Source organism: Nyctereutes procyonoides, unplaced genomic scaffold (genome assembly GCF_905146905.1).
Source record: "Nyctereutes procyonoides isolate TBG_1078 unplaced genomic scaffold, NYPRO_anot_genome, whole genome shotgun sequence".
NCBI classification, from domain to species: Eukaryota; Metazoa; Chordata; class Mammalia; order Carnivora; family Canidae; genus Nyctereutes; species Nyctereutes procyonoides.
Window position 1 is genome coordinate 756,452 of NW_026575141.1, and position 26,412 is coordinate 782,863.

The 26,412-nt window shown below is 43.7% G+C and overlaps 1 protein-coding gene across 1 annotated transcript in view; it reads right to left on the reverse strand.

Moving 5' to 3' along the window:
- Positions 1–379: 379 nt before the first annotated feature.
- Positions 380–26,412, reverse strand: part of LRGUK (leucine rich repeats and guanylate kinase domain containing) — a 67,220-nt gene continuing 41,187 nt past the window's right edge. Inside the window, exons 11-16 of the mRNA XM_055307349.1 lie at positions 22,870–22,989; positions 16,094–16,190; positions 12,232–12,345; positions 9,647–9,848; positions 8,916–9,011; positions 380–2,532 (exon numbers count right to left, since the gene is read on the reverse strand). Of these exons, the coding sequence (XP_055163324.1) occupies positions 380–2,532; positions 8,916–9,011; positions 9,647–9,848; positions 12,232–12,345; positions 16,094–16,190; positions 22,870–22,989 (2,782 nt within the window). The remainder of the gene's footprint in view (positions 2,533–8,915; positions 9,012–9,646; positions 9,849–12,231; positions 12,346–16,093; positions 16,191–22,869; positions 22,990–26,412) is intronic.

The window sequence follows — 26,412 nt, forward strand, 5'->3', positions numbered from 1 at the left end:
GCAACATGACATAGCTTCAGCCAGAGTTCGAATGCATACAAGTCTAGACACAGAGGCTCCCTGCTGACACCAGTCTTTAAGACCGTCTCTGGAGCTGCCCGCAGGGGCACTGCGTGTGGTGTAGCCCACTCCAGGGGCTGCTCCTCTAGGCCACAGCGCCAAGCCACGACGGAGGCACTGAGGTGCACAGGCTGGCTGCCTTCTAAGGATCCAATGGCTGAAGAGGGCTGTTGTCCACCTGCCTAGGTGTTCTGGGGGGGGGGGCAGAAGGAAGCTGCTATATAGACTCCTGGTGCCCTGGCCATAGCCTTCCTTGCCGTGACAGCACTGCCTCCAATGGGGCACAGCCGTTAAAGACCCACGGGGCTCCAGGGATGGCTTAAACCTTGGTGCTCTGACTGCCCCGAGCTCGCCGTCTTCCTTTCCAGTCGGCCTGCTCCTCAGCAGACACCTGAGTCTGGGGCGTGGCGACAGAGCTCTTGTCCTTTGCTGTTCCCCCATGTTTCCAGTCGTGTTTGTCTTTGGCAGGCTGCCTGGAAGCACTGTCCCTTCGGACAGAGCTCTCTGTGGTCTGGCGGGTCCCTCTATGGGCTGGTGTCTGTCTGACAGGCGGCTGGGTGGAGGCCTGCTCTGGGGAGTCCGAAGCAGTCTGCCTCTTCTGAAACCTTCCCCTTCTATGAGCCTCTTCTTTCCTGCTCGGATGCTCCCTGGGAGCAGAATCGTCTGGTTTTGACTCTGCAGAGGACACCTCACTCTGGAGAGGTCTCCTGGGCGGGCGCTGACCCTCCTGAGTTGGTTGGTCACCACTGAGGGTAGCTTTATTTTCCTGAGGCACTCCTCCAGAATGCTCTCTCTTCAAGGGTGGTCCTTTTTTCTCCTGTTTCTCTACTTGTAATAGGGGATCCTCAGGCAATGGTTCGGCCTGGGGGAGTTCAAAGATTTCTGGCATTTGGACTTTTCTTCTCTGGCTCCCCTGAGAGCTCCGAGGCAGGCTGGGGTGAGGGTGGTCGGGTACCTTTGGGGCAGTCAGCTTCCTCTGGGATTCTGGCTGCGAGGCTGTCTGACGGCCTCCAGGCAGTGCCTTTTTCAGATGCCCTGGCCTTTCAGTGGTCTTTCTGTGAAGAGGGAGTTTTTTTTCCCTAGCTCCTGTCTGCTGCGCTGGCTCCCGGTTTTGGGGTAAAGCCTGCACATCTGAAATCTTCTTGCTGGAGGAGTGGCCTGCTTTGGGCGCTTGCCTTTCCTTTGTGGGCCTCGAATAATGGTTAGCCCTGGGGTTCTGGGGCAGCTGCTGTTCTGAGAAGGGGGTGGGAATCTGTGGAAGCCTAACCACCTGAGCCTCCTCTTCCCAGGGCAGATCAGGGGCAGTCTGTGGCGTGTGCTCCTGGACAGGGGTGCTGATAAGAGGGAGTTTCACCTCCCTGACCTTTCCTTCCTGGACTTGTTGAGTGCTGTGGTCCAGATGGGGGCTCTGATTTTGTGGTGGTTTGGACTGGGGAGGGCTGATGGGAGGAAATTTACTGGAGTCTCCTTCCTGAGCTGGTGGAGGCCTGGGGGAGGGAGTCATGGTTTTATCTGAGGCTGTTCCTAAAGCTTCCTCCCTGCTGGGTGAGAGGAGTTTGGGTGTGGGCCTCCGACTCTGGAGTGGAGCAAGGACCTGCGGCTGAGGCAACCTGGTGGGAGCCAGCCAGCTTCTGGGAAGCAAGGTCATTGGGTTGTCCCTGTGCTGGGTCTGTTTGAGGTCTGCTGAATCCTGAGGATGTGGCAATTCTGGGTAAGGAGTGCTAACCCGGACATATTCTGCTTTTGGGGTTCCCTCCGCTAGAGGTTGTTGAGAATCTTCTGGAGATGGTCCTGCTGTTTTGGCCCCATTCGGGTGGGAAGGGTCTCTTGGAGGCTCATAACGGGTACTGTTGGGTGGCAGAGCTACTGATTCAGTTTCCTTATCCTGGGTTCTCCGGGGGCTGGGGGAGGTTGGGCCAGGCCCCTGTAGGGCTTCAGATGGCAGAGGGTCAGTGGAGGTTACCTTGGCTTCCCCTGATTCCTCATCTTGGTCCGGCTGAGGGCTGTGAGCTGGAGGTGGGTCAGGGTGCTGAGAAGGCTCTTGGGAAGGAGTGATGGAAGGCTGCACTATCTTACCTGCTTTTGCCTCAGATGTCATGGACTCATTTTCGGGGACATTTGTCGTTATTATTTTTGAAGAAAGATCTGATTGTTGAACATCCTCTTCCTTCTGGTTTGGGGATAAGTCCTGAGCCTGCTGGGAAACACCAAGTGCTGATGAGCTGGGCTGTGGAGGAGGCTCAGCACTGACATGGCTACTGGGAGAACATTCTTCTTGATGGGTTGCTCCCTGAGTCAGCTCTTGGTTCTGGAAGGGGGCTAGGTTCTGGTTTTCAGGGACCTGTGTTTGAATCTGCATTCCAGAGAGACGTTCTGTTATCTGGCCATCTGCTTGCAGTTTTGCCAAGCGCCTTGGGGATGGGACCAGGTGTGCTGGCACCCCGGAGGTGGTCTTCTTGCTAGAAGGAGCTCCTGCTTTAATATAAAAAGAAGTTAGCTAAAAACATCTTAACACACACTATGTAACTAAGGAACTTTAGAAATGACAAAAAAATACCTTTTCCTTTTCTGATGCACATAGGCCCTTGAAAAGAATAAAATTACACAGAGAGAAGAACTATAACCATCTCTTCCCCTTGGGGATCCTAGGTGTCTAGAATTCTCTTATTTCATAGAACTTAGAACAATTTTAGCCAACTGAAATCATGAGCTTCGGTAAATAAAAATAGATAGGCTTATTCACAGAACCAAAATTGTATGTCCAGGTCTGCGAGTGGCAAGAATTTTTAAGCAAATGAGATTTAAAATTTCCACAGCTTAGAAGTCAGTGCTGCTTTTGATGGTAGAAACTAGAGGGTATACATCTAAGCTAGGGCAAGTCCCATTTGTTTCCTTGTTTAATAGCAGTCCTCTTCAAGAAACTGGAACCAGAAAGGTACAGGAAACTCAACAGGCAGTAAGTCAGTACTGAATGGAAGGAGGCAAAGAATGGATCCCACAGAAGCATGCAGTGCCATGGCTTAGAGGAGCCGCTCCTGAGGATCTGCCCTCCCAGCTGCTGCCCTACCCCCAGGGCCAGTCTTTTCCCTCCAAGTCTACCTGGGTTTCAGCAATGGCTCTCAGAGGCCACTAGCATATTAATGTCGTGGGGCGGGGAAGGGGACGTTTCCTTCGATCACCATGGGAGCAAGTTCTCAGTGTGATTCTGGTCTCATGGACCAACCATGGTCACAATCAGCTCAGCAGGCAAGTGTTTATGACAGAAGCCCATATATATATTCTGGTGGTCCATATAACATCTTAACCCAGTCTTCAGGACATGGCTCTGAAATGCTGTGGTCAGAGAGGGCACAGCAGTGTGGAACAGCCTTGAAGAAAATAGTCTCAGCTCACTTTGAGGTGACCTGATGCTCAGAGACTGTAAGCTGAGTCAGACCTCTCAGATGACCCCAGGGTGGTCCAACCCCAGAAGCAAACCAGGCTCCTGACCACTGTCCCTTCTCCCTCACAAAGCAGGATGAGCACGGACTACTCTGTGTCTTCACTGAACCTCCTGGTCTGGGCCTCCAGTTAAACCAGATGTCTCTGGGGATGGTGTTGGGGAAAAGCAGAGACAAGGAAAAGCTGGCCTCTTGGTGAGGTTTCTGAGGGTATGGCTCTGCTTATCATTCCTATAGCCCTAGTTCATGACCGCTGTAGATTAAATACGAATTTAGTCAAGCAACAAGTTTAAATTAAAATATAATAACAGTAAAAATGAAAAATTAAAATTAAAATTAAAAAAAAAAGAACAGTAAAGATGTCTAGAATAGGCCAATTCAAAGAGACAGAAAGTGGATGAGTAGTTACTGGGGACTAAAGAGGAGTTACTGCCTAATGGGAATCGAGTTTCAGTGAGGCAGGGCTGATAACTTTTGGAAACAGGTAGTAGTGATGGTTACACAACATTGTGAATGTAGCGAATGCCATTACATTGTACACTTAAAATAGCTAAGATGGCTAATTCTGTGTGTGGTTTTTTTTAATCACAAAAAAGGGAATTTAAAAAACAGAAGGGCATAAGAACAGTGAGACCCAATCCTGAAGGCTCTTCCTAGTTGTTGAACCCCCTGGTTTCCTAGGATCAGACATACAAGGATGTTTTCCCCACTTTTACAATTCAACAATTCACATCATTTGGCAAATGATATACTGCCCTTTATTAGAGATAAAGGCACCGTTTGGGGACCAGTAAATTGCTCAGTTTCCCTCTCCTCCACCCCCCCCATTTGACTCATCACCATCATCATTTTCCTTTCCCATCAGTCAGAATTCTAAATAATGATTCACAAATATAATTTTGTTCTATGATCTCTATAGCAGGGACTCAGGGTGGTAGTTGGATCAGCTTTTTAAAAGCTTATTGGGAGCACCAAATAAGTATTCTGGAAATAGGTTGTACACAGACACATGGAGGATAAAAACCATCCCTTACACTGAGTTGTGAATAGAGTGAGTTTTTTCTTATTTTACAAAAGCTGTATTGTTTACTCAGGGTTTTTTGGGGTTTGTTTTTTTGTTTGTTTTAGTTTTCAGGCTTTAGAAATGAATATTATCTGCATTGCTATAGGGAAAAAATAATAAGATCATCTGTACCATGGTTGATAAACATTTTTAATTAATGGTACATCTTAGTACCTCAAGGTTTTATAATCACTCTGTAACTCAAGTTACTATTTTGTATGTGCATTTAACGTAAAGTCACTTAGTCTCTCCTCTGGTAAAGGTTCCCATTTCTGGGTCTAGGCTGATGGGGTTGCTACACTTATAACCTATAGATTTCAAGGTTACTTTGTTCTACTTTCATCATTAAGAGTAGAAATTGGGATCCTGGGTGGCGCAGCGGTTTGGCGCCTGCCTTTGGCCCAGGGCGCAATCCTGGAGACCCAGGATCGAATCCCACGTCAGGCTCCCGGTGCATGGAGCCTGCTTCTCCCTCTGCCTGTGTCTCTGCCTCTCTCTCTCTCTGTATGACTATCATAAATTAAAAAAAAAAAAAGAGTAGAAATTAAAATTGCATTCTTAGTTACAAATTGGCAACATAAAATTACTAAAGATAAAGCTATGTATTATCACTTCAAATATCTAGGAATACTTTTCAGTTGGCATTGATACAGGATTCCTGCTTGCATTAAAACAATGCCACTGGCCACCAGATTTCTGTTTATACTGGAGCCTACCTTATAGGCAGTCTAATTAACTGGGGGAAAAAAACCTCAGCAAATTCTAATTCCAGAATGGTCCATAATATTATATGTAGTTGGCTTTGCTTTTTAGAAATGGAAGTTCAAAGTGGTTTCTCTAATCAAATCAATGATTATTGGTAAAAGTTAGGATACAAGACTAAGTCTTCCTAATTCCGGTCCAATTTTCTAATTGCTTACACTGCCTTTCATAGAATCTTATAAATTTTTAATTTCTTACCTTTGATAGTTCAGTTATATATTAAAAATATTCCACTATGCTAAAATTATTGATCTAGGGGTCCCATTTATATTTATGTAAGTAATGGAAGTCTTCACGTAAACAGATCTGAACTACAGTACTTTTTTTTTTTTTTATGATAGTCACAGAGAGAGAGGGAGGCAGAGACACAGGCAGAGGGAGAAGCAGGCTCCATGCACCGGGAGCCTGACGTGGGATTAGATCCCGGGTCTCCAGGATCGCGCCCTGGGCCAAAGGCAGGCGCCAAACCGCTGCGCCACCCAGGGATCCCCTGAACTACAGTACTTAAAATCAGAGTGGAAGCAAAAATATAAGAGCCAGCCAGGCCTGGGGCAGTGACGACACTGGGGCTCTGGTCCCTTCTGGGGGAATCATGATGCTCATTTTGAGGTGACTATGGTTGGGCCCTGCTCTCCTGTGAACATCTGACCTGCCCTCCTTGGCATATACTTTACAGCCCTGAAACTCCAAGAGGCCACTGGCTCTACTCTTAAGCCACCAGAGATCCTTTAAAAGCTTTATTAGTAAGGACTATGCCCATTAGAATTTTTAAATACTCACTTGAATAATGTCTGGCCTCCACAAAGCCACTTTACATGCAAGTTTATCCTTAAACAATCAACCAAAAACAGTAACATCGTCCTTCATGGATTAACTATTTAAATAAAATGAGGTGTTTGGCTTCTTAAGAAAACACATTATCTCCCAAAACACTAAACCTGCCAGGAAAATGGGGGTCTATTGAGGCCAGTGAATTGATGTATTAATTATAAACCCTCCCATCTACTTCTTAAAGCTGAGGCTCATATTAACCAATAACTAGATGGCCCCATTTCAGTTATTAAACATATCTGAGAGGGATAACATTTTAACAAATTCTATAATTCATACTTTCCATGAAATCAGACAGGCCTAACCTAATTGGTCCAAATAAATGAAGTTTTTTACACCCTTTAAAACAGGAGTCTCTTTTCCTATGCACACATTATCTGGTCTATTAACCTGCTAAATGGCAACTACACCCAATAGTCAGCATCCTGGTGGTTGCAGGATACAGAGGGCTGGAGCCCTGCTGGCTGTACAGGCTGAGTCCTGCTCAAGTGCTGCAGCTCAGAGGTGCCCTCGGTGCTATGGACTGACAAACATGCTTCTCCCCAAGACTCAGAACTGCTCAGGCTCAGGGGACTGGCTGTGCTCATCGAAATCCACAAGGGGCTGATTTAAAAGCCAGAACATCAACTTATTAATTTACAACGGGAGATGGGCCTGGCTCAGGGAGCAAGCCAGGGTACTCTCACGTAGAAGACTGCCCCCAACGGGACAGGTCCACCCCGGGGACCAAATTAAAGATCAGAAGTTGCTGGGTTAGCGAAGCTGGAGAGCAAAGAGAGTCAGATTTCCTCAAGGGAAACTTCCATCTCTCTACCAAAGCCTTGTAGATACATGGTGCACCCTGCCGGGCACAGCTTTCTAAAGAGCTGATGCCTGATGCGGAGGATTGGAGCAGTGCTGGAGAAACACATGGGCACGCTCCTAACTGAATGTCCTCCTTCTGTAGACCAGGCACGGTCCTCCACTCCTCTACGAATGCCTATTTTGTACACAGGGCACACTTGTCCTCCGGGGACTCTCCAGCCAGCAAGTCACACCCTGGCCCCCTATCTCCTAGACAACATACAGAGGACAGCCTCGCTCTGTTATCTGTTGTTACAGGTTCATACTGACCTCCTTCCAGAATTCCAAGGGTACCTGACCTGAAAAAAAAAATGTGTAAAATTGCAAAAGATTGGACTCTAGCAAAATCATGGCCTGGCCTGCTTCCGCCTGGGGGAGATACAACCTGGCCAGCAAATTCCAATTCGGCCAAGTGTCACAAAGGCTAAAGCACAGGAGCACACAGCAAGCCAGGGTCTCACGTTAACATTTTACAATGTGTGATTCATGAATGCAGTTCAGCCCACTGGGAAGGACCTTCTCTCTCTTTATCAGGGTGGTAAAAACGCACCCTGTAACAAAGTTGCCCATCTTAACCACTTTAAAGTGTACCGCTCAGTAGTGTTACGTATATTCACAGTTGTGCAACCAATCCCGTGAACTCTTTCCATCTTGTAATTGTGAAACTATAGTTGTGAAGCAACAGCACCCTGTCCCTCTGCTTCCCCAGCCCCTGGCAACCATTCCATTTTTCTGTCTTTATGGATTTGACTACTCAAGGTACCTCCTAAAAGTGGCATCAGACTATATTTGTGTTTTTGTGACCAGCTTATTTCACTGTGCAGAATGTTCTCAAGGGTCATCCACACTGTAGGATGTTCAGAATCCCTTTCCTTTTTAGGACTGAAAAATATTCCATTGTATTTATAAAGCACATTTAGTTTATTCATTTGTCTGTCAATGAACATTTGGTAGCCTCTCAGCTACTGTGAACAATGCTGCACTCACTGGTGTGCAAGTTTCTGTGGAAGTCCCTGCTTTCAGTTCTTGTAGGTATATACCCTGATGAGGAATTGCTAGATCACACAGTAATTCTATTTTTAATTTTGGGAGGAACCATTAGATTATTTTCCACCAGCGCTATACCATTTTGCCTTCCCAATTTCTCCACATCCTTGCCAACGCTTCTTTTCTCTTGTTTTTTTCATAGCAGCCATCTCCATGGGCATGCAGTGGATTAGAGAGAAACTTCAATCCATCTCAAAACACTCATTTTCCAAATTTCTAAGTTAGGGTTTTAGAATTCCTAGGTTCCAAGGAGATGGCATAGACACTGCTCTATGGCCTGTGCTATTTGCTGCACATGCTCCATGAGGCATTAACTCTCCATTATTGGAGGGCATTGGCTCCACTCCATCTAGCAAGACAGTCATTTGAAGCTCAGAACAGTGAAGCAGCTTGTCCAAGGGAGCAGGAGGGCCACAGCCAGGCTCACATCCTCTGACTGCACTCTTCTACTATAACCTCTAGTAGTACAACATTTTGAGGACAGTAGCAACGCAAAGGAGAAAAAAAGCCTATTGGGTTGAAACAACACTAATACCAACCACCCAGCAGAACACCACCTCAGCTCCCCATCAGAGCCAGACTTCTGGAAGGCTGAGTTCTGAACTGGAAGGCTGACCCTTATTTACCATAAACCTTCAAGGAGGTACTGGCCATGTGTCCCTGAAGGACAGTCCTCTAAGTTCCACTATGGCCACCAAGACAAGGAGAGAGACAGATCCAGAGGGCTGATTTGCACAGCTTTTGTGGGAACAATCACACCAGGAAGTAGAGGGGTTAGTGAGTTAGAACCAGTGTGAGGCTGGGGGATGAGTAACCCAGATAGCAATTCACAGATTTGGTTTCCCGACATGAAAGGAATGGGGTAGTACCTGCAGTTGGCGCCAAATTCTTGGATGTTTCCTCAGATAATCCAAGGTATTCTCTGATGAGTTGACTCAGCTTTTGGTAGGCAACTTCCAGATCATCTACAATAGGTGAGAGAAGGTACTTTAAGGCAACAGAATCACATCCAAATATAGTCAATTTGCAACTATTGGTGGTAACAAGTTTTTAAGCCACATCTAATTTTGTGACTTTTGTGGTAGGTAGGCAGAATTCTAAGACCCTAGTGACACTTCACCCTCATATCACTGCCTCCCTTCAGTGTGGGCAGAACCTGTGAATGTGAGGGGCTACTACTCTATGATTATGTCAGGTTAAAGGGCAAAACGGATTTTTGAAATGTAATGAAGGCTACTCATCAGTTGAGTTTGGGCCAGTCAGAAGGGGGACCACCCAGGTGGGTCAACACTTAACCACATGAGCCCTATAAAGAGAGAGTTTTCTGGTAGCAGATGAGGAATGCAGAGACTTGGAGCACAAGGAGAATCTGATGTGCCGTCGGCGGCTTGAAGACAGAGGGGCCCCAGGAACAGGACCTGGGAGCCGTCTCAAGGATGGAGGGCAACCCCTGGCAGACAGCCAACAAAAGAAGCAGGAACCCCAGTTCTACAACCATAAGAAACTGCAGTCAGCCAACAGTTAAGAATGTACGTTAGACTAGATTTTTCCCCTAGTGACCTTATACTTCAAAAATAAAACTTTGCTGAAAGTTACTGACCTACATTGATGATTGCATCAAAATATCCTGGAAATTTCTGATTGATTTTAATATAAAGGTCCACTCTGGAGACAGCAAATTCAATCTCTACACGACTGAATAATCCTTTTCTCCGCAAATAGCCCTCATATTTTTCCTTGTCCATGGGTACCACCAGGATATATCGAGGTTCAAAATAGGAACATTTCAAACTTCTTACACCCTATTTGTTTAAAGAAAAGATAATAGATTGGAAACAGATACAATTTAGAAATCATGTTGCAGACATCTGACAACATAGGTGTAATAAGTAGTCTTGTATTAAAAGATTTATTTGTATAATAAGCTATTATTTCCCTCTAAATATCTCAAAGTTGGATCACTTCCCTTTGTCAAATATTATTATTGGAATTAAAAGAACTACCTGGATGTCATCTAACTAATCACTCTAATAAACATGACAGTTAAAAAAGAAAATTGCTAAGAGTGCCTGGGCAGCTCAATCAGTTAGGTGTCTGACTCTTGATTTGGTTCAGGTTATGATCTCAGGGTCATGAGATTAAGCCCTGTGTTGAGCTTCAAGCTGGGCTTGGGGCCTGCTTGAGATTCTCTTATCTCCCTCTGCCCCTCCCCCAATTCATGCTCTATAAAAATAAGTAAATAAATAAAATTTTACAAAATTGCTAGATACAAACAGGTACACTCATTGTAGTGTTTCATCTTTAGTACTGCAAAGTAACTTTTTTTTTTTCCAGATTTCATTTTTAAGTAATCTCTAAACCCAACATAGGACTTGAATTCACAACTCCTAAGATCAGGAGTCTTACACTTTACAGACTGAGAGAGCCAGGTGCCCCAACGAAAAGTAATTTCAAGTCTGCATTTCAAAGAGCACCCTTGGAAGCTCCAGGAGATAAAGATATTACTACAGATAAAAGGTTCTCCCTGTTGCCCCTTTGTCATCTCCCCGGGACCCTTCCTATTCCTAAACCAGCAACCTGGTTGGGCTGGTTCCTACTATATCTCCCATCTTCTACCCAGAACAAGGGACACCCAAGCTCCTGCTGCCAGGAGCTCACAGGGTTGAGTGGGTGGTCTGTGGATCGGAAGGGCTGAGCCCCGACCGACCTCGTTTCTCCAGCTACTGTAGGCTAGAACAAAGCCTGCGAACTCCCCGAGCACCAGTTTCCTCATGGGTGAAATGCAAGAGCCCTTCCAAATGAACTCTAAAGTTCCTTCCACCTTGATTCCATCATCAGGAGTTTAACTCAATGGTTAAAACCCATGTTTTAAACATTCGGGGTGCAGAGGGGAGAGGCTCTTCTAAAAAAAATAATTTCTAAAAGTGCCAATGACTAGAGCCATTTGGAAAAATGCTTTCGCTTGAGAGAATCAGGGACATAAAACCTGGTTTATAGGTTGGAAACAAGTAGAAGAAAGTTCTCTGAGAGGAGAAAGGAAGCAGGAGCCAGCACTCACAGAACCAGTGGACTGGAGAAAGGTAAGCATACGGAGCTGGAGAGTTTCTTGTCTGAGGAAGATAGTTTTGGGAAAAGGCCTTGGTTATTTTTGTTTGTTTTTTGCTTATTAGCATAGAAACACAGACAATCTCTTTGAATATGTAAAAGCAATCAATTGTGGAAAGATGAGAGCTGCAGGATTTTGAAGTTAGAAAAACTAAAGAACTGGAAGAAACATGACCAGTTTCACGGAATTGAGGCAACACACCAATCCATGTGGTCAAAAAGGAATCACAGTCTCCTGCTCTGCCCAGTTAGAAAAGAAACGGGTTTTAAAGAAGTTTCAGAGTCGATAGTAAAGGAATATCAGACCAGCCCCAGATTTGGGTTTCTCTAAGTCTGATCCAACAGAATCGTTTTTCAAACTTCTGACTACAAAACTGTTAGACCGTGCAGCAAAGCTACCTTAAAAAGACAATCCGTTGTCTTTAGAGATTTCATGTACTTAGTAAAGCTATGAATTTTTAAAATAAATAAGTGGGATGGTCATGGTTTTACTTTGGATCTGGACTTGAGAGTAACTTCTATATATTCTGATTACTGAAGACCACTGGGGAAGATAAGATATGGGGGCAGAAAGGAAATCTCCTGAAATCTGCAAGTCTACACTGCTCAGAGTAGAAAAGGACTGCAGCCGGTGAGCCAAGTAGAGTTAATGACAGCACAGCACCCTTGTCTCCCATGAAGAATCAGAGAACACCACCGACTGCACAGAGCTACCAGGCCGGCCCTGAGGGGCCAGCGCACATGGCTCCATAGCCCTACAGAGAAGGATCTTTACCCGTGTCACTTTATATAAACAGAGACCAGGCCCAAAAAGCAAAGGGATAATTTGGTGAGGAAATTAACTTAGAAAATAAGTCCTGAGTGGCATTTTTATTCACAGGATACACGCCATGCCTTGTGTCATGAGTCTTGTCATTTAATTGTTCATGTCTGGCCTCCCCCATAGGAAGTATAAGCTCCCGCTGTGCCTGGCAGTGTGGTACCTGCACATCGTAGCCCCCTCCTCCACCCCAAATATAGATATACAGACTCATGTTCACACACATTAAAAATAAACCAATGGAATGGAAAAACACTTACTTCTATTTCCATGTGAATACAGCTTGCTAAACCATCTCTTGCGATACCTTCAATGGTGTCCCTATTTAACCCATAGTTGTGACGACCATAAGTGAATGTTAGAATGAACTTCCCCTGAAATTTGAGAAGTACAGAGATTTTCATATCACAGCTGCCACAGTGAAATTTAATATAAAGTTATGTGATGTCCTACTTTCACGTACGTGCCTCCATGAAACTTACATACGTGAGCAATTGCATAATAGGGTGGACAGTGGGGTTACAAGACTTACTATCAAAATACTGTAGAGAAATCTGATCAGAATTCTCAGGTGGCAAAAAAAAAATTAGTTTTTAGAGATGCCATAATTGGCTGACAAAACACGTGGGGAGAGAGTGAAGGTACTGAAGCTCGTGGTAGAATGGGTCATTCTGCTTACCCACCTGCTTCCTTGCCAACCCTGCACCATAAACTGCATCACTGAGAAACCTAACAGATAGCTCGCCCTTTACCTCAGCCACGTGGGCTATGCTGGCATAGCAGGTACCCCCAGGAAAAAGCTCCCATTCCCAAAAGCCCTGCATTCCCAGATAAGCCAGGAGGCCATGAATTACACGGACATCCTAAAACGTTTCTATCCTGAGATAAGCCATGAAAAACAGACCCAATTCTGGGGTTTTTTTTTCCCCCTTATAAAACAGAGCTTTTTTATTGAAACTGTGCCAAATGTTTCTCAACAAAATTGGTGTTCCCTGTCGTCATTTGAGGTATAAATGCTGCCTTCAATCTACATTCTGGAAGCCCAGTTCCTCCCAAAGCTGTTTTCCCTTTCAAAATAGTCCAAGTAAAATTGTGCCTCTCAAATTGTCCAGGTGTTCTCTTTGGAGGTATTTGTTAAACCACTAGGTCTAGTCTAAACTGGAAAGCTGGGGATCCCTGGGTGGCTCAGCGTTTTAGCGCCTGCCTTTGGCCCAGGGCGCGATCCTGGAGTCCCGGGATCGAGTCCAACGTTGGGCTCCCGGCATGGAGCCTGCCTCTCCCTCTGCCTGTGTCTCTGCCTCTCTATGTCTATCATAAATAAAATCTTTAAAAAAAACTGGAAAGCTGATGACAAAAGAAGGAATAAAAAAATATGGAAGATCTTGGTGACTGTGGCCCCTCATGTACGGGATTTTAAAAGAAATGATGACCACTTGCAAGGCTGAATCCCACTGATTGAATCGCATCAAATGGTGCCATCATCACTAAGGATAGTAGCAGTTGGGAGCCCTTGACGCTACATGCGGCTCCTGGCTCCAGATGTCCTGGAGACTTGCAAGTGGGGGACGGGCTGTCAAGGTGGTGTTGCAAGCCCGAGACACAGCATCTCTTGGGGGAGGGGGGTCTCTAGTGAATGTGTCTGCTATGAACGAGGAGGAAAATCCACACACCTCATAATCCAAAGAAGTTTATATTGTGTATTCTAAAAGTTAAAAACCCAACAGTAAATATCCTTAATGTTTTATTCCCTCAATGTCATACCTTTTTTGTTCTTTGGAGCAAACACTAGGACATCATTTCTTTTTACGGATATGTTGCATCTAGATAGATACTGAATCTCCCGTCAGGTATGTATTTATCTTGTTTACTGTGATTCATCCTGTTTTCGAATTTTTTTTTTTTTTGAAAAGGTAGGGAGGAGCAGAGGGAGAGGGAGAGAATCTTAAGAATCAAGACAGGGCTCGATCTCACAATCAATCCTGAGATCATGACTTGAGCCAAAATCAAGAGTCCGATGCTTAACTGACTGAGCCACCGTCGCGCCCCTCATGTGCACTCCTGAATCACATTTCAGACATATGAGTTTCTTGTGTGTACAAGGGCCTCCCTCTGTGGATCCCAAAAATATTTTCTGGACGAATGCAGAGTTGGGAGGACTCTGGTGGTGTACTTTTATATATAAAACAGCCCCTGTTAAATTTTTTTAAAGAATTGAAATTAAGTGGTCCTCCAGCTTCTGGCTGGTGATTCTCCTCTCATACCTTCCTGCTTGCAGATTTCTTAATAAACAGCAATAATCACATTTCTGAAGCCTCCAGATCTGTGATCTTATTTTGACAAGAGAGGAAGAATATCTGCAGAGAAATGACTGCATTTATGCCCTGAAAAAAGGTTCACGTATCAGTAAGCATGTGGTGGGTGACAATCCACGTGTTGGTAATGAAGGGATGGAGGAGTGGCTGGGTCTGACTGTCCACCAGAGGTGTCTGGGGCTAAGCCACGCCAAGGTTGTCTGTCGAGGGGTGAGGCAGGCTATCTGGGTGGGTGTTCTGGGGAGAGAGACTGTGTGCACAGCAGGCTGAGTGCCCTGGTGTGACTGGTGAAGCTGACAAGGTGTCCTGAGTTTGTAACCTCTAGGTCTGCCTCTTCATGAATCAGTCACAAGCTCAATCTAAAGAAAAGGAGCTCAGAAGCAAAATTCAAGTTGAAGAAAATGACATTATATTGAAGTAATATATGTTAACAGAAGCAGTAAAAAACGAGTACTGCTCAACCACATAAGGATTTTGTAGAAATAGAAAGAGTCAAACTGTAAAACCAAATATGGTATATAAGTACAGCTATTTTGTAGACTAGGAATTGAACCAACTTTGTTACGACCAGTACGATAAGGTATGGAACATCAGGGGAGCATATGGGGTACTGAGAACAGATGAAATGAACCAAGAAAAAAAAGTCTAAGGCTCTAACAAGAGAAATTAACATGAATTTCAGGAACTAGCTGTCTTTCAAACCAAAGAGTCCTGAAGGAATCCTTCTTACTAATATCCAGATAACGCTTTCTATCTCTATTAAGGCTTTTAAAAATATAAAATCCCAAAGTACTCTTGACACACTATAGTGAGCTACTAAATAAAATACAGCCCTAGGAGAGAAGATTATAAAGAATCTCCAAGACGTTCTTTTGAGAAGATTGGAGGGGAACGGCCTAGGGGTTACAGGACTTTCTCACTTGAGTTTTTCTGTGAATTCAAGAGAAAGCATGCACTATGTGTAAAGTTGGCCATTTGAAATTAAAGTCCTAGAAACTGCAGATCCCATGCTTAACTGTACCATAGTTTTGTGCACTGAAGTATAATGTGAGAGGTTAAGGCTGTCTATGTGTCCAAGACGGGCCAAGTGACTAGGACACACCACGATAAAAGGGTGCTTAGGGCCACAACAGTTAGAAAGCACCAGTGATAAGGCACCTGGGTGGCTCCATCAGTTAAGCAGCCAGCTCTTGGTTTCAGCTCAGGTCATGATCTCAGGGTCCTGGGATCGAGCCCTGCTTCAGGCTTGCACTCAGCACACGGTCTGCTTGTCCCTTGCCCTCTGCTCCTCTCCCTGCTCCTTCTCTCTCACAAATAAATAAAATCCTACAAGAAGAAGAAAGAAGAAGAAGAGGAAGAGGAAGAGGAAGAAGGAAGAAGAAGGAAGAAGGAAGAAGAGGAGGAGGAAGAGGAAGAAGAAGGAGGAAGAAGAAGGAAGAAGAAAAGCATCATTAATAGCAAACAGGATAGAAAACTCCAACATTAAGGGATGCTCAATTCATAAGCTTCACACATCAGATCAAGTCTGATTAATAACAGCAGCAGGTGATAAACACAGACCATGAGAACTCTTCATAATGCTCTTACTTCTACTTTTTTAAAGCGACTACTCATTCAGCTTTATTGAAAATTTACAATATTCTTTCCAAGATCGTAAAATACAGCAGCCTGTCAGCCTGGTTTATGAAAGAAACCAAGAACACTTCTCTCATAACAAATGGAAATATTTCTTTCTTTTTATCACTAGCTGCTAACATTGCTACCAGAGGACACGTATTTCTTGTGCAATACCAATAAAGAACGTTCTTACCATGTTTAGCATTTCATCAAAAACTTCCTGAGAGATAAAGTGATAATCGACTCGATCCCCTTCTCCAAAGTAAGGTGGTCTTGTGGTGTGACAGGCCCTGAAAGCAGAGTAGATAACTGGGCTACTGCCAGCAGCTTGACATTCAAAACAGAAAAGTTTTTTGGGTAAAAGTAGGTTTTAAAAAGTCGACATTGACCCACGAATCATGAATGGTGAAGTAACGTAGTTATGAAAGCACTGTGGTTTTGAAGTGCTAGACTCCATCCAGCTGCTGTACTCTAGGGATGATACAAATGCCGGACTATCCAGTCTTGACTCATTATGGTTGATCACCTCTGAACCACATCCTCTGCTGTCACGCACCACCACTTGGGTTCCTCACTCATGCAATCCTACCAGACAGTCTTGGTGTCCTCTCTGCTCTGCGGGCACTTCTCCACGGCCTTCCTCATCCCTCACCTGGCCAGCCCACCTGTCTCCAAGGACTCGTGGTAAGTGCCCTCTCCCCCACCTGCCCCTGCCCCAAAGCCTTTCTTGACACGCTATGGCTGGTCATGCACCTCCTCTTTACATGTCCACATGTGGTGCCTGCCACCCCGATTGCATCCCAGTTCCTTGGGAGGCCTGGGAACGGAAGCCACAAATGGAGCTCTCAGCTCAACCAGAGAGGCCCTTGCTGATCACGGCCTGTGACGCATCCCCTCCCTGTCCCCGGACCCCTCACTTCCTCTCTGTCGCCAAAACTGCCTTCCTTTATCCACATATCTGCTTTTTCCCTGTCTTTCCCCAGCAGGATGTCTGACTCATGAGGAGAGGACTTGATCTTGTTCATCTTACTTGCTACTGCTTTCCCCACACCTGGCCCATAGCAGGCAGTCGCTAGTTATCTGTAACATGAACGAGTAAATGAAACTCAGGAGGTGGGTAACAGGCATGATGAACTCCATTTGGCAGAGAACAACCAAAATGGCTAGTCTAAGGCCACAGAGCAGGCCAGTGTGGGTCTCAGAGCTAGATAATGGGGTCCCCGACTAGCCCACAACTCCTGATTTCATACCATTCTGCCTCCCTGGTGTTAAGTTCTGGGAATGCAAACTGATCTTTATATTATCCTGTGATTTTATTTTATTTTTAAAGATTTTATTTATTTGAGAGAGAGCACACGCAGAGGGAGAGGGAGAAGCAGGTTCCCCACTAAGCAGGGAGCCCGACGCAGGGCCCACCCAATCCCAGGACTCTGGGATCATAACCCAAGCTGAAGGCAGATGCTTAACCGACTGACCCACTCAGGCGTCCCAGTATCATCCTCTGGTTTTAAAGGACATAGAGAAGAGCTAGATATTTGACATGTTGTTTCATTACTGTTTCCATTTTACAGATGATGAAATTGAGGCAACAGCAATTAAGTAAGGTGACTAGCAAGGCCAGGATGACTCTGTGTCCATCCCTTTTACTATCATGCTAAAAGCATAAGTCACAACCTCAAAAGCCTCTTTGTTACCAAGTCAGAGTCCAGTTCTTACAATTTATACTGCTGTTCCCCTTCCATTATGAACAAGAATTAACTAGACTAGTAAAATTTAAGGTCTTAACATTATATTTAAATTATAGACCCAGGAAAGAGAGTATATCCTAAGAAAAGACTGTCAAAACACCGTGACATTTGTGTTATTGTGTGAATACACTGGCATTTCTTCACACACCCTGGCAGGGCCCTGGGACCCTCTGTCTACTGGTATCCCTGACAGTTGGGAGAGATAAATCAGTGACTTGGCACCCTGTGCTGTCCACCCTTATCATAGCCTTGAAGTGCTGTGTTGGATTTGCATTTTCCAACAAAGGAATTGAGCGGCAGGAATTTTTTCAGAATTTCTAAAAGGAAGACAAAGCAAAGAAATAATCGGAAGCTTCTGGGCAGGTAAATAAAGAGACGGCTTTACTGATGTGGAGAATGCGGATGACAGAGCCTGTTCCACTGCAGAACCTTCCATTAAGAAGGACCTACAATGACCTGTGGGTTTTTGAATCCTGTCATCCAATTTTCACATGTAGAAATGTTCCCTGTGAAGCGTGCTGCCCCAATGTGAACATCTTGAAAAGGAAATACTACCTAATGGAAGCAGTGTTTTACTCAACTTAGAGGAAAAAAATGGTGCCAAATTTTAGACAAAGACATTCGTTTGGGCCATCACCTGCAGTTTCCTTTTTCTCCCCGGTCTCAATACGATTCCATTTGTACTTCAGATTTCCATGAGTTTATTATTTACTAATTAATTTGCTAGTTAAGTCATGGTGAATTAGTTAAGTCATGGTTTGCAGTGGGAGGCACGCCAAGAGCTTTAATGTCGGAGCACAACGCTGGTCCTGAGGAGAGGTCTGAAAGTGAGTTTAGACATTCGCAAGGCCTGCTCATGGGTCAGGGGTCATGGTTCTAAAGAACCAACCCTGTGGAGAAGAGGAGATGATCAGAGGCAAAGGAACTCACAAGGTCAGACCAAATCATGAAATGGAAAACTATCCGGGGAAACATAATAGGAAGAAAAGATGTCTGGGACAAGCTAGCCGTTGGAGGAGTAGAAATTTCTTCAGTTTGATTCAGAAGCATTCAGTTTTACAGTCTCAGCTCTGGACCAGGTTGCCTCAGGAAACAACACACTTCTTGTAACTGCAGACATTTAGGCAGAGGTTTGGCTGCAAGCACATCTAAATTCAGGCACATGCTATCACACGGTACTGTGGGTATGTGAACTCTTCCAAGTTCAAAGGCTCTCCACAGAAGCTCGGGTCTTCTAGGACATTCAATAGGAAAATTAAATTGGTCCTAACCTTCAATGCAAATTATATGTCAACTAACTGCTGGGCATTTAGAAGAGATCGTCAACACCTAAGAATTCCAGCACTGGTCTTCCAGGAGGAAGGTGCCTGTTGTTCTCTCTGCCTAGAAGGTGCTCCTGCTTGAGTTCTGCATCCCACTTGCTGTCCACTTCTCTCCTGGAGGCTCTTCACTTCCCTCCTCCTGACACCCATCAAACCAGCCTATTAGCCAGCGTTTACCTGCCTGGGCCCCACCTCAGCTCTCAGGATGGGACCCACATCTGCTTGTTCTCCAGTTTACCGCTGGAACAGGACCCAGGGCCGGTGCTCCATAAACACTGATTAGGTGAATAAATGAACCATTCTGCTGGCTTGTCACATCTGTATAAACAGATGCTGGATTAGACTGTGTTAAGGTAGCTGTAGCTCATACACCTCATTTAGCTAAACAGCTGTGGTCTTTTACTTTACTACCATACCAAGAGTAAAGAGATTTGGTAGTCAACATCATGAAAAAGGTTATAGAAATAGGGACTGCTGTAAAATAGAGATCGAAGAAAGAAGAATAAAGTTTTTCTTTCATAACTATTCAGATCGCTTTCAAGGCCTCAAATCTGGAAGATGAACTGGTGTTCTGGCCCTGTTGTATGTTTCTCTCAGTATTCATTACTCTTCCGGGGAGCCACTGACTTGTGTGGTCATATTAAGGTTGGAAATAGATTTTGAAGGCAGTAAATTCATATCTCCATGTATGACTAATACAGGTAAAGAAAGAACAACCAACCTATTTCCAAAACCAAGAACAAAAAACCAAAATCTAAAATGAGAACAAAAATCTCTCAGCCATTCCAAGACCTGTCACACCACTGTGTCATGCTTTTAATGGATATACAACTCAGTGTGCAGGAATTTCATTGAATGTCTCAGTCGTGGGTCAATGTATTTAAAAAGGAAGACAGAGGGGCACCTGGGTGGCTCAGTCAGTTAAGTGGTTAACCTTCAGCTCAGGTCATGATCCCAAGGTCCTGGGATCAAGTCCCACATCATGGTCCTTGCTCAGTGGAGAGTCTGCTTCTTCCTCTCCCTCTGTACCTCTCCCAGCTCATTCTCTCTAAGAAATAAATAAATAACATCTTTTAAAAAATGTTTAAAAAGACAGAATACCAGAAGATGGAAAAGATTCAAGCAAATGGCAGAGAAAGTGCCTTTGTAAATACTTGTATGTTTCATGATGAAACTGTTTTCATGCCTTTTTCTCCATTTAATTTTAAAAAATCAAAAAAATTATGTTGGATAAAGAATTTTAAAAATCTAAATGAGAGCAATGACTTGCCTCTGAGGATGTGCTTTGGTTTTATCATTTGTTTTAATTAGAAAGTTGCTGTTGACAAAGTAGTACTATCTTACTTCCTCCACAGATGGAATTACTAGCTACCTAATACCTTCTTTTTAATCCAATGCTATGACCTTTGATCCACGCCTTGATGGAATTTTTAGATGTGCCACTGAGCCAGCCCTGATCTTGGCCATTGTGAGGATGCAGGTAATGCGGGACCAGGCTTCTGAGCCTATGAGGGAGGCGGGTGAGTGTGTACTTGGTAGCAAGGTAGTTAGGAGAATCTTTCCACACTCGCCAGTAATTCCATCCAGAGGAGAAAGACGGCAGCAGTAGTAGTAACGTTGTAGGCATGAAGTTAGTTTTAAGATTTTGTTTTTACTGTCTTGTTCATGACATTAACTGAAGGTCTGAGGTCCCCACTAGAATATAAATTTCATGAAGGTTGGGCAGTCCAGGTGGCTCAGTGGTTTACCGCTGCCTTCAGCCCAGGGCCTGATCCTGGGGACCCAGGATCGAGTCCCACGTCGGGCTCCCGGCATGGAGCCTGCTTCTCCCTCTGCCTGTGTCTCTGCCTCTCTGCCTCTGCCACTCTCTCTCTCTCATAAATAAATAAAATCTTAAAATAGGGATCCCTGGGTGGCGCAGCGGTTTGGCGCCTGCCTTTGGCCCAGGGCACGATCCTGGGGACCTAGGATCGAATCCCATGTCGGGCTCCCAGTGCATGGAGCCTGCTTCTCCCTCTGCCTATGTCTCTGCCTCTCTCTCTCACTGTGTGCCTATCATAAATAAAAAAATAAAATAAAAATTTAAAATCTTAAAATAAATAAAATAAATTTCATGAAGGCAAGGACATTATCAATCTTGTTCCCGCTATATCTTTGAGGGCTTAGCACATGGGAGGAACTCAATAAATGTTTATTGAAAGAATTGGTAAATGAATGAATTCATCCATCTCTCCATATTTCCACCCATGGCAGTTGGGGAAAACCACCTATGCTTATCACAGTAATTTCCCAAAGAATGCTGCATACCATACCCTTTATTCATTCATCCTGTTCACTCACTCCATCTGTCACTTGGTTAACAGGTATTTCTCATGTAGGTATAAAGAGCCTGGTCACCTGCTGAACACTGAGAAGTGAACAGTGGGCAAAGCTGACATTGCTACATCCCTTCCTTGAGCTTACAGATGAATAGGGAAAATTAGTATTAAATAAACCAAGCACAAGCATGGTAGATAAACATTCTAGTAGGGGGAAGACAGGATAATAAAATTGATAATTGGAAGGCCCATCCAGGTGAGAACAGAGAGGATGATTGGATCACAATCTTGGTGATGAGTTAATAAACACCTCCAAGAGCACATCTGACCCAGCATGCCTCCATAACATGTAGCACAAACACATACGAAGGACCTGGCTCCCAACCTTTACAAATTAATTGAAAGGAATTCTGATCACAGAGAGCCTTGGTCCCCGGCATTCTGGTTTGCTAAAAGGTTCCAGGTTCACATACTGACACAGTAGCCGGGACACACCTTTCTGCCCTATGTTGACCTTCCGTTCATTTTGTTTCACTTATCTTTTAAAACAGGTTCAGCACCCCTACACAGGTATAATGGCACTCTAGACTTTTTTATTCCAATGCTAAGTTTTATTTTTGTTACTCCAGGGTGCTTAAAATATATTAGGGAATAAATCATTCTATATAGTCGAATCCTAGAGTTGTTCAAATGAGGGATGTAATTTTAGATATCTAAATAAATGGACCTGTTTAAAAATAGTATTTACATTGTTTGAACATGTATAGCTTAAGGGGAGGAAAGGCATTAGAAAATAATTTGCATTTATTTTTCTTGCTGTCCAAAATATCTTCATAGTCGCCTCCTCCGGTCACCAACTAACATTAGTAATATAGAAATAATTGCTTTGCCATAGGTAAAAACTAAGAGGAAACCAGTTTAAAAGACCACAGTGGTGACTCTAAATATGACTCCTAGAAACCTTTAAGAAGTCTTTAAATCCAGCTGAAGATTTTTTTTTTGATTGGTCCCAATTTTTTTTGATATTCTCCTCTATTTTAACTGGACCATCAGGGAATCACACAGCAAAACCTTTACTCCAGAAAACTGGAATGTACTGAATGCTAACCCGAGGGAAAGGAAAGGAAAGGAAAGGAATGGAAAAACATTTGCTGTCATTTCTTTCCTTTCTCCTGAAATACGCCTCAAAAGAGGATGCCCCGCATGGATATGAGGAATCAGAGCTGCAGTCAGTGTGAGTTCCAGCAAAGGTGAGAGGAGGCGGCCACGGGGACACTGAACAGCCCACTCCACATCACAGCACCCATCCATGCAGTCACATCCCATGTCCCAATGCCACCATGCTTCACGAAAAACACTTGTATTTTTCAAAACTTGGAGAGTGATTTCAGCTGTCAGTGAATTAAGGCAAACATTTGGAGGATGACAGCACAACAAAATGCAGTGTCTATCACAGTGCAATAAACAGCAGAGAAGCTGATGAGCTTTCTCTGTACATTTCTGAGCTTGCTTAAAATTAAGAGCCAAAAGGAGCAATAGTGCCAACATTTTACAGACTTACTGGCCAACACACAAACTTACCCATATCTGAAGTATGTGCTAAACTGTCTGCAGAGGCGGTGAGCAAGTTCTCGTTTGCCACAGGCTTCAGGACCAGCTAGCACCAACATGGGGTAAGGGGCATCCAGACGAGGAAGCGTGCTGGAACACAGAGCAGCCAGTGACGGGCCGGCTGTGGTCACACACACACACACTCACACCCAGGGCACCGGGTGTACATCATGGTCACACATAAGTCAGTGACGGAGCACCTGCTACATGTAGGTGCTGGAATCTGTGCAAGGGGAAGTAATGGGGCAGCAGAAGAGCTGAGGGGTATGCACTGGAAAGCTAGTACATGAACAAAAATCTGTACATCAATATTCATAATAGCTGGATTTGTAATAGCCCCCAAATGGAACTGGCTCAGAAGTCTTTCAAGAGATGAATGGTTACACTAATGGTGGTGTATCTGTACAAGGAATGCTACTCAGCAATAAAGAGGAATGTGAACTACCGATATATCCAACAACTTGGATGAATCTCCAGGGAATAAGGCTAAGTCAAAAAAAAAAGCCAATTATTCCATTTGTATAATATTCTTGAAATGACAACATTATAGAGACGGAGAACAGACCACTGGTTGCCAGCGTTTAGGGGAGTTGAAGAGGAAAGAGGTGGCTGTGGCTCTAAAGGGGAAGCGCAGGGATCCTTGGGACAAAACTCTTCTGTAGTGGTGCTTGTATGATCTACACATATGATAAAATTGTATAGAACTTAAGTGCACACACGAGTACATGCAAAACTGGTGAAATCTGACCAGGTAGGTGGATTGTATCAATGTCAATTTCCTGGATTTGATATTCTATTATAATTAGGCAAGATATGGACCATCTAAAACTTCTCTGTATAATCTCTTACAACTGCATGTGAATCTATGATTATCTCAAAGTAAATTTTTTTTAATGATTAAAGAAGAAAAAAAATTAAAAGTGACAAATACTGAATATAGGCAGGAGATCTTCCTGAAAAAGGAAACCAAAGCAAAGGAACAGAACAAATATTACACTGTAATTCAAGAATTTTCCAAAAATAAAAAAAAATAGAACCATACGTTGAAAGAGTAAACAGCATACTTGAGCATATTAACCCAGAATGGCTAATATTAAGACACAGTCTAGTAAAATGACCAGACTCTAAAGAAAAAAAAAAAACTGTTCAGCTAGAAAAAGAGAACACATGACTTATAAGGGAAAGAAAATTGTCTATCAGGTTTTGATAGATGTTTTGCACACCTCTCCCCCCCAAAAAAGAGTAGCATCTTTTATATGATCAAGGAAAAAGTGTGAGCCATGGATTTTAAATATAGCAAAAGTGACTTTCAAGTATAAAGGACAGAGAATACTGTCAACATGCAAGAAAGAGTTCAAGGGGTATTGATCCTCTAGCCCATCCTAAGGAGTCTACTGGAGACCAAGCTTCACACCCACTTAACTCAAGAGACATTAATATAAGGGCTATTGGTGAGCCATAAATATGCAGTTATCCATAGAACTACGACCAAATGACAGCAAAGGAGGAAGTACAGTGTGTGATGGATATACGTTCTGACAATAGAAATATGGTGCACTATTTTTAAAGTGGGTGATTGACACCTCCATAAAATACATAAAATAGGCAGATTCACAGGGATAAAAAGTAGATGTGAGGTTTCTAGGGATTGGGAGTAGCAGGCAGTGGGCAGTTGCAGTTGGGGGAGGGGGGATGAAAAATTCTAGAAACAGGTGGTGGTGATGGCGGCACAACAGTGTGAATATAACTAACGCCACTCAACTGTACACTCTGAAATGGTTAAAATGGCAAATTTTATGTTATACGTACACTTAACCACAATAAAAAATGGGGGGAGGTGATGGGAAGAACATAGGCAAAATATGATTTCACTGTTTTCAGGAATCATGCTGGTGGAGGTATTAGCACTGATACCATTGTGCTACAATATGGGATTTAAAAAAAATAATTATGGGATATTCTAAATTCATCTTCCTCTGTGTCTTCGATGTGGGAAGGAGGATACAGAAGTAATAGGATTACTAAAAGCTCCACTATCATCTTTAAACTGAACGGTAAATATCAATATGAATTCAGGAGATATTTTATCATCTATCTACAAATAGATGCAGATAGATCTATCTAGATATAGGCTAGATATAAGCATATTGAATAGATGTATATAGAGACTTATAGATAAATAGGATAGATGGAATAGGCCAATGGGTGGATAGAAGGGTGGGTGCGTGGATGGATGGATGACAGGAAGGAAATGCATTCCTAGCTGTGTCTACTAAAAAGCCTAACAACAATGACCAACTACGTAGCAATGATTCCCTCTAGCACATATTGTGACTGGGAGATACCTCCTCTCACTAAAACAAACCAGGGCTTCTAGGAGAAGTGGTTGATTCCAGAGTTTGGACAGGGCTTGTCCAAGATGAGCCTAGAGAACCTTGCCATACAAGAGAGCAAGAAAGCAATCAATGACTGCAGTACAATTTTAGTACTGTAGCCTCACCCAGTTGTGCCAGGGGAAGGGACAGTGACTCCCCAATTACGCAGCATAAAAGTCTCAAGGTCAAGAGTTAGGGTTTCCTACTGGCCCAGACCAGGAAGAACAATAGCAGGCCTGCCCCTGTCTCTGTGAGTTTCTCCCAGGCACCTCTCCATTCTGAAGCATCTGGAGCTCCTTGGCCATTTTGCTTTTGTCTACTCGATAGCTACACATGATGAAGAAATACGTGTTTTTCAGACAACGCTGTAAATTTCTTTGATACATATTTTTATATAAATGTACCCTAAAGTATGAAACAACTAGCAATCTCATAAACGTGGAAAGAAATACAATGAGGACATAAATGCCCTTCTTTTAAATCAAACGTGCTTTTCCAGATGTATGCAAATAAATGATAAATCATTTCACCTCAAGGGCTGCCATAAATATATAAAACTGTCAATGTCTGTATTATTAAATTACATGTAAAAAATCATGTCCTGGATGCAAAATAAAACATATGTTCTCTATGGGAAACCAACCATGTGAAGTACAGAAGCAAATATCACATAAAGAAGAGGAGCCATTTATAACGAAGAGATTTTACAAGTATTTTTAAAATGCCTTTGGGTATTGATAGAATTTCTGCAATATACTTATAGCATAAATGGCCATCTGCTCCAACAGATTGTTTAAAAAGAAACAGAGAAACTATGGTAAATCTGTCCTTGAACTTTGAGGTGAGAGACTCTGTTCACGTACTCAACTAAGCTGGGTGACTCACAGGCTCAGTGCAATCAGCATAAAGACTATTTCATGTCTTCCTTGGGCTAGTTGGGCTTCCTTCCGTGGACTCTCTCATGATCTGCATTTGTGGATGCTCTTTGGCAGGGCTATCTAGCACTCACTCCTAGCCAAGGAAAAATTTACAGCAGACAGAATTCATCACAGTTCTCTGCTAATGAGGGAGAGGTCTGTGGTTCTGTCTTACAGCAGGAAAGTTGACCTATTTTTAAATGTTCTGTTTCACTGTCCTA